The sequence below is a fragment of the Nanorana parkeri genome, unplaced genomic scaffold (assembly GCF_000935625.1).
Source record: "Nanorana parkeri isolate BGI_ZX_2015 unplaced genomic scaffold, ASM93562v1 scaffold265, whole genome shotgun sequence".
Classification (NCBI taxonomy): Eukaryota; Metazoa; Chordata; class Amphibia; order Anura; family Dicroglossidae; genus Nanorana; species Nanorana parkeri.
The window spans coordinates 781,885-790,368 of NW_017306533.1; the positions used below are offsets into that span (position 1 = coordinate 781,885).

The 8,484-nt window shown below is 40.5% G+C and overlaps 1 protein-coding gene across 1 annotated transcript in view; it reads right to left on the bottom strand.

Annotated features, from left to right (window-relative positions):
* Positions 1-1,613: 1,613 nt before the first annotated feature.
* Positions 1,614-8,484, bottom strand: part of LOC108787496 — a 10,450-nt gene continuing 3,579 nt past the window's right edge. Inside the window, exons 2-3 of the mRNA XM_018557070.1 lie at positions 2,779-3,313; positions 1,614-2,011 (exon numbers count right to left, since the gene is read on the bottom strand). Coding sequence (XP_018412572.1) covers positions 1,647-2,011; positions 2,779-3,313 — 900 coding nt within the window. The 3' untranslated portion in view covers positions 1,614-1,646. The remainder of the gene's footprint in view (positions 2,012-2,778; positions 3,314-8,484) is intronic.

An 8,484-nucleotide genomic window follows, 5' to 3' on the forward strand; every position in this document is an offset into this window, starting at 1 on the left:
AACCTGCCCGTAGTAAAAATGGCCACTGTGAGAAGACTGGGGAAGAAAAGGGAAACAAGGTATGCAAAGAATACAAAGCCGACAATTATCTAGAAGTATGTGTTTATAGATTGCCATTACTAAACATTTCTAAAAAGGTGCCTTTGTTGTTATTTTGAAGATATGGGTAAAACTGAAATGATGCAATTGTCCACATAGACAGACACCTAGACCCCAGTTAAAACTGATTGAAATCAATGAGTTTCTCAGGCAAGACCTGCGTCACCTCCCCACAAAGCTGAAGAAAGCCAAGCATGTCAGATTCCTTCAGTGGCCCTTGGACATATCTGTATCTTGATCAAACCGTAGCTTACCTGAATGGATGGCAAGCATGTCTACAAAGACCTTAAAAAGGGACTTCAGTGGTTTTGTAAATATTTCTTTTTTTTTTATTTTTTTTACAGCAGGTTAAAAAAAAAAGAAAATATCTGGTTTCTCATTTTTTTTTGTTAGGTTAAGTAATTTGAAATATGGTGTATTAATACTATGCAGTCTTGTATCCTGCCAGCAGATAGAGCTTTAGTCTCCTTTGCTAATACTTTTCTGTTACAGCTTTCAGATATGTTGAACAATTTGTACAGTGACTCAACATGCATCAGACAGCCAAGTAAAAAGTTTTAATTAGACAAACATGTGCTTTGAGAATCCTTTGTCGGATACATGTTTATTTTTTTTAAATAAATATTGTATGCTTACAATCTATATATATATTTATGTATTAAACCTAAAATGACCGCTGAAAAGTATAACTGAAAAAAAACCCTACTATTCTTTGACCAAAAAAAACATTATGGTATCCCTTAAAATAAACACACAGACTGTTGTGTGCTAATGGAGGCTCACTCAGAACATACAAGCAAACAAGTGCTAACTGCAGGCAGTATATTCAAGATCCAGAAGTCAAAACTAACTGTTAAAGGATATGTTATTGAGGACATTTACAAAACTGGTTACAAAAAAAATGGAAATTTAAAAAGATAGCAACCAGTATTTTTGTCGCCAACTCCTTATAAAACAAATGATGAATCCCAAATTGTTTGCAATGTCTATTTGTTCCAAATTTACTGCACATTTCTGTCTTCCGGGTTCCATAACTCATAACCTAAACTTGCATAAAAAGCGTGCAAGGTAAAAGCAGCTGTTTAAGTACAAATGTCTTCAATTCAATTCTGTAAAGCCCCTGAATCCTAGGCACATGCTGTGCAATGAGCCCTGAATCCTATAAGCTCTGCCTTCTCCCATCACTAAGCCACCCTTCTGTCATTCAACTGTAAAATGCCATTGCCTCACTGGCCAATAGTGGCCTTTCATAGTAGGGGATGCTTAGCATTTGGAGGGGGTGTGCCCTAATCTCAACAAGGACAGAAGCCCTATATATGGCATTGGACTACACAATCCAGAAGTTTCAAGGCACTTTCCACGAGGTTCACCATTGCCTGTACAGTGACTAGCTCTTACTATTTTTAAGTTCCATAATAACTCTGTTGCTGGAGATTTACTCAAGCAGACCCTCACCAAAATCTTCTCAAATGGTTAGAATATTTGACCCTTGCAGCAAACAATCAGAAAACATATTAATGTTGGTAGAGGAAGGTTCAGTGTTCCAGTTACAGTCTGCTTCTAGGCACATTGTTGAGAAGACTACTAATGAAGCTGTTCAGGGTTTCTGTATACTCTTCTGTATGTCTTCTTAAATGTGCTGCATGAATGGAATTTTCCCATTTCTTTCCCTGCACTTTGATCCCTTGTTTCTCCCAGAAACGCAGAAGCTCTTCCACCATTACATGATCGCTCATTGGGTCATTTAGACAGTAGAAGAATAGGGCTGGGCAGGGGATAGGTTTGTCCCAGAAAGCTCTAATCCCCTTCTCATAATAATCTGTCGTTTGAGCCTTTAGTAGTGAAAAGTAGAGAAGCGTTCCTCGTACCACAAGTGGCTCTAAAAGAGGAGAGCTGACCATGCGTGCTACACCTGCAAACAGACAAAAGGATACTTATTTAAACTTTACACCAAGGAAAAATATATTAAAAATCAGTAATATTCAATAGAATAGACTAGGTAAAGATTCAGGATAGTCAAATCAAGGAGGAGAGGGGCAGGGGAAGGGGTATACATTTTAAACAATGCAGCAATTTTTAACTCTCCCTCTTCTCTGATGAATTCCTTTAGTTTTGGATATTTGCAATAAACACTGGAGATGGAATTGGGAGGATCTGTCAGCCAACGATAGTCAACTATCAGATTAACGAACTTCCTGGCAGATGGCTTTGTTGTAGCCATGCCATTGGTAGATCCATAAAGAGTTTCACATCCTGTATTGGAAGGTAGACTTTACACAAAATATCCCACCCAGGGTAATTAAATATACCAACACAAAATGTGTGACCACTTCTTAATTTACCCAAACCAATTCACATAACTTAGTAGGTCATGCAAATAGCCTGGTAAATTAGAATACAGATCAACATTAAATAAAACATTTTAATAAACTTATGTAGAGAAAAGAGACAATTTACATTCATTGATCCAATACCTTGAAAAACAGCACACCGGTTACCTGAACTTGAGATGTGTCTAGCTAAGGTACATAATGTAGCTGTATAATTCTTAAAGGAGATACAATAGCCAGTTATATAGACATGCAAATACACTACACACAATTAGATCAAAATTTTGAACATGGTGATAGATGCGATTGGACAGGACAACATACAGGAAAGAAAAAATATGGTATTGACCTGTTGCCATCTTTTCCATGCTGCCAACCACAAGACTGTCAAATACCTGGCCATGAATTCTTTCCAACATCTCACGTTGTTGCTTGGATGAACACACCAACATCTGTGCAAATATGTACCCTCCAATGGACATTGCATGGATGAAAAGTCTTCGAGAAGAAAGATCCTCTTCACCCATTATAAGATCTAACAACCGTTCTGCATGTTCCAGTCCTGTCCTAGGCCATAGAAAATGTGATAGCGAGCTCTCTGCCACCAATACATCAAAGCCCATCTTGAAGTACAGCTGGATATACTTTTCATGAGATTTAGCCTTCGAGCCCAGCCATGGAAGGAACATTAAAAGAGGACGAGAAGACTGGCTGCTTCCTGAGTTAGAAGGATTTATGTATAAAGAAAATAAATTAGAATATTTCTTTGCATTAAGAGGTTGCAGTAAAGTATTTGGAGCTTGTCCTTTTGGTACAGTTCCAGAAGCTGGTGCCATAGCAAGGTCAAGAGGCCGTGGACTGGCTTGGTACTGGAGGTAACGTCCCTGTAGAAGCAAAACATATAGATACTTATACAGACAAGTTATAATTCATTGTTAGTGGCACTTACATTTAACTGGAATTGTTCTGCAATGTTGAATATGTTTGCTACTCATTCAAATAGCTTCCATAGTTACTAAGAAAACTACTGGGATAAAGTAGAGAAAGGTCTTCAGCATATCAGAAAAGAAAAGAAAAAAAAAGTGTGACAGCAGTTAAATGTGAGCAGCTACTACTATCTATACCATGACCATAAGTGAGAACATTTTACAGATGTAGTAATAAATATTTATCAGTTACAGCCCAAGTCCACTGAAAAGAGATCTGTTAAATGATAGAAAGGCATGAATTACCTGCTAACAAAACATTAACGTCAGGAGGAAATCAGCATAGTAATGAGTCACTGACCCCAAACTGTTGATGCACATACAGTACCTGTTCTGGGGTACAGTCACTGACAAAGTTTTAAAAGAGAACTATGGCCCAAACTTTTTTGGCCATAGTTCTCTTTAGGGTCACAGGAGGACATTTACTATGTTCTCCTGTGACCCAAAACTCAGCATAGAGCATGCAGCATGCTAGCGACACGTCCAGGCAAGATCCTAACAGTATTTTTATTCAACATTTTTCACAATACAGGTGATGAAAATCACAGTTGCAGGACCCATACAATATAATGTGGCAGAGGACAAAATAACAAAAGAGGGAGGGGGGGGGGGGGGGGGGGGGAATAGACTGATAGTCACCGCTCTCTGCAGGGAGAAGATCGGGAACTCAGTGATTATGTGATCGCTCAGTTCTCGAACTATAGAGCTGACCTGTGACAGCTGCAGTGTCACACCTCGGTTTTAATTATGGGGATCCGTGCATTTCACTCTTCCCATAATTCTCCTTTAAACATGAAGGATCAGCATGACAGACCAAACTCAGAAAGAAAGGATAATCACAGCAACCTCCATATTTCCCTCAGCACAAATTTTCTTTAACATATCAGCAATTTTAATTGGTCATTTGTTTTTTATGGTTAAAAATGTACAATTGAAATGTAGCTATGCACACTTGTGAAAAAGGCCTTCAAAAATATATTTTTTACTGCTCATGTGATTGGCTCACTGCTTTACCTAGCATCTCATTAGAAACCCAGGACTGATCATGTAACTACATAGCTGGAAGGCCTTCCAAGGAATGAGAAAGCAATTATTTGTGTCAGGTTGCCTATCAACACAATTAAATGTGCTTAAAGGAGAACTATGGGGTCAGGGCTTTTCCCCATAGTTCTCCTTAGTGTAACGGGAATGACAGAATTTGTGCTCAAAAAGGCAGACAGAGGGCAAAGGACAAATCACCAGTATAGCCTGAAGTCTCCTTCCAGGTGATCTTTTCTATTACCGACTTACGGTGTTCTGTGTGGAGGCAGTTATCATGGTCGAGGGAGGACTTTACTTCCTCACATCACAGCCTTTAGCAAGAACCGTAGTCACCAAATTTCATGCCAAATTTTCAGAGATTAGCAATGCCTTGGATCTCGCATTGAAGATAGAGTCATGAGGCTGCATGCACAGGAGTGCCTAGGCCCCCTCAAATACCTGAACGTACACGGCTACATTTCAGGAGGAAGTCAAAACAATATGTACATTTTTAGGGTACCGCTTAGGCACACTTAAACATTTTTAGATGTCGCCTATAACATTAAATCTTCACATTTTGTGTTCAGTTCCACATTCAATTCTTGATGTGCAGCATATGTTCTCCAGAATGATGCCTTTTTGAAGTATAGGTAAACCTAAAATGTAAAAAGTCAAGGAATACATTTACCTGTCCCATATACGAGAGATTTGTATTCCTTTTGTTTGAGTAAAAACGGCAAAGCACAGTAAATAGCCGTCCCCCTCCAGACTAAAATGTCTTCCTGTTCCTTATTGACAACACTAACCACGGAAACAGATCCCTGCTAGCATGGTCAGGTTGTGAGCCTTATACTTCTGGAGGGACCTACAGGGTGCGCTATGGACACGTCAGGCCTCTAGCTCTGTAGTCTGCCAGTGATTTTTTCCGCTCAACTTTGCACTATCCTGTTATAACATCAGCATTGTAATAGGAATACATACTAGAGAGTTGTTTTTCACAATGCTTCCCTTTTATGTAGTGAGTGCTGCCTTCCGTCTGCCTATCACTTCTGCCCAACTTCCTGGAATCCCAGTGTGCTTTGCATTTATTTCCCTCCTGCTTAATGTGATGCAATCTCCATTTCTTAAGACTACATAGCCCATAATGCATTGCTTCTAGCAAGCAATGATAATGTTACATTGTTCAGACATTGAGTTATAGTTCAGACAGCAGGTTGTGTGAGTTGTGACAAATCCTATGGCCATCTTCAATAAGTAAATTTACAATCTTCTAGATTGATATGGTTTGTTTTTAGTTTTTGACCATAGATACCCTTTAATACCCTATAATTGTTTAATAATAATCATAGTTCCCCATCATGGCACTGGCAACTGTAACCTCATGCCCTCCCCCAGGGCAAGAATGATGGGAGCTGTGCGTAGATGAAAGTCATTTTAAGGTAATTTGCAGCCTTTTTTGAACCTTCAGCAATGATGTATTTTGGATCATGTGCTGTGTATATAATGTGATATTCTGCATGTTAGCGGCAGACGTCACATAAGCTTTGTTTTTTGAGCAAACAGAAAGGAGGAGTTTTTTAAAAAAGATTGTTAGTTTACCTTTCAAAGTTAATGAATGAAAAAGAAGTGTTTTACCTGGTCATGTGGCTACATGTTACACGTGACTGGGCAGCAACTATCAATGGATATTCTCTATATAGAAGGGATAGGGAAGGAAGAAGAGGGGGAGGAGTATGCCTGTTTGCCAGAAATGACCCGACAGTGAAGTAAGGGATGTTATAGCACAGGAAACCGGGGATAATGCTGAGTTACTATGGATAGAAATGGAAATGAAGGATAAGAAATGGAAACTACTGATGGGAATATGCTACAGGCCTCGGAAAGCAACACTTTTTTTTTTACCAGAGTTTGTTAAAAAAAAAAAAACTGTGATGCATGAAAACAGTGCATCACACTGACCCCTGCCAGACTTTATACGAGCCCGCACACTAAAACGCAACAAGAAAAATGACAATGTTGTCACCACAGAAGCCTGGACCGCATTGACACTATCCACTGCCAAGAGGGCTTCCCATATTTCACCATTACTATTAGGGATGCACCGATACTAGTATCGATGCCGAAGCCGAGTATTTGGGCGAGTACTCGCCCAAATGCTCCGATGTCTAGCCTGATACTTCCGGTATCAGGAAGCCGGGCAGCGCGTCATTACACTGATTGGCCAACAAGCCGGCTCCATGCTTTGCTGATTGGCCGGCAAGCACGCCAGCAGAATCCCATCGTGAATGTGAACAGCTGTTACATACAAGGGTTCAACCGGCTCTACAGCCAGCTTATCGTTTGTATGACCATGCGCAGTCCTCAGTGCTGCTGTGCTCCCCCTCTCCTGCCGGTTATCCCAGGCACCACTGTCCCCACTGCGTGCCCGGGACCGAGAACACCGGCACATCAGCTGCCGGTGCTGAGAAGGAGGAGAGATCAGCATTCCCCCACCGCTGATCTCTCCTCCTCTCTCTCTAAAGGCGGATGCGATGTGTATTACCGTACATCACTTCTGCCTTTAGCTGTCATTTCTCTGGCTGGGAGCCAGAAAAGAAGCTGGTGAAGCAGATCAGCTGGTGTCCCAAGGTGACATTAGCGATCTAAGAGACCCCTGATGTCTCCATGAAGAGGACCTGTCATTGTATATTAGCAATCAAGTGTAAACGTAAATACGCGTCAGGTGCACCAACTTGCAAAAACAACAACGATTACGCCACACGATACATATTGTCGCGAACGTCGCAGTGAGAGCAAATCATTTTAGGGCCATTAATCACTGATAACACTAAATAGATGAGCGGTAAAATATTTTAAGGTGTCGCCTATTGGCAATTTTAGGCATGGTATTTTTTTTTGCAATTTCACAGGTGGACACAATTTTAAAGTTTGACATGTTTGATGTCTATTTACCCGACGTGACCCCGTCTTTTATATTTTACCAAAAAATTGGGTGCCGATAAATGTTTTATAACAGAACGTAGGGAAAACAGGGTTTTGTTTCAAAATGTTCAGTACTCTTTTCATTATATAGTAAAAAATAAAAACCTCAGTGGTGATTAAATACCACCAAAAGAAAGCTCTATCTGTCCCCAAAATATGGTATAAAATTCACTTCAGTACAGCGTTGCATGACGGAAGGAATGTTATTCAAAGTGCGGCAGCGCTGAATACTGAAAAATGGCCTGGCCAGCAAGTGGTTAACAACTGATTAACTCATCTGCCCTTACTTGATCTAGTGACAAAAGAAATGTAGAGCTTGAGTTGTTCTCCCTCACCTATGTTATCTTACCTTTCCACAATGAGATGATGACATGAAATGATGTCAAATACAGAATTTCTGTTGTAGATGAAGAACAAGAGCTCCGATTGTTCCCAGCAGGCTCTCGATGCTCACGAGTCCATTGCCACCCACTTCTCCTCCCTTTGCTTTAGGTAAGAGTCATAAACACTTCCTATCTGCTGTTAGTACAAAAGTCAGAAAGATCTGAAATCAACTGACCTGTCCTACAAATGACTAGATAAGGGAAAGAACACCCTCGTTCTGCAGCTTTCCTAGTCCCCATTCTCTTTACAAAGGTCACTAAGCTGAAGAACTATGGTACAGTAGAATTTGAAATAAAAGCAGTTGCCCCGTTTATTTCCACCATTTTAGAACTCAGGGGAAAAAAAAAATCATACTGCAAGGGTTAAGTGCTTGTGATAAAAAAAAAAAAAAAAAAAAAAAAGGGTATACTCACCTGATCCTTGGAGACAGCTGGCTCTTAGACCGGCCCTTCCAGCCTCTCTCCCCCTCTGATGCAGTGGTCTAAGGTCCCCAAGTCATCACGTTCTATACACAGTGTATAGGGCATGAGGACGTCAAGGGACATTCCATCACTGCAGCGGAGGAGACAGGCTGGAGGTTCGGGTGAGTAACTTTTTTTTTTTAAACTAGACACAAACGAGCACTGCAAGGGTTAAGAAATGTTGTCCCCCGTCCCCCCCCCCCCCCCCGGCTCTGTAAAAAA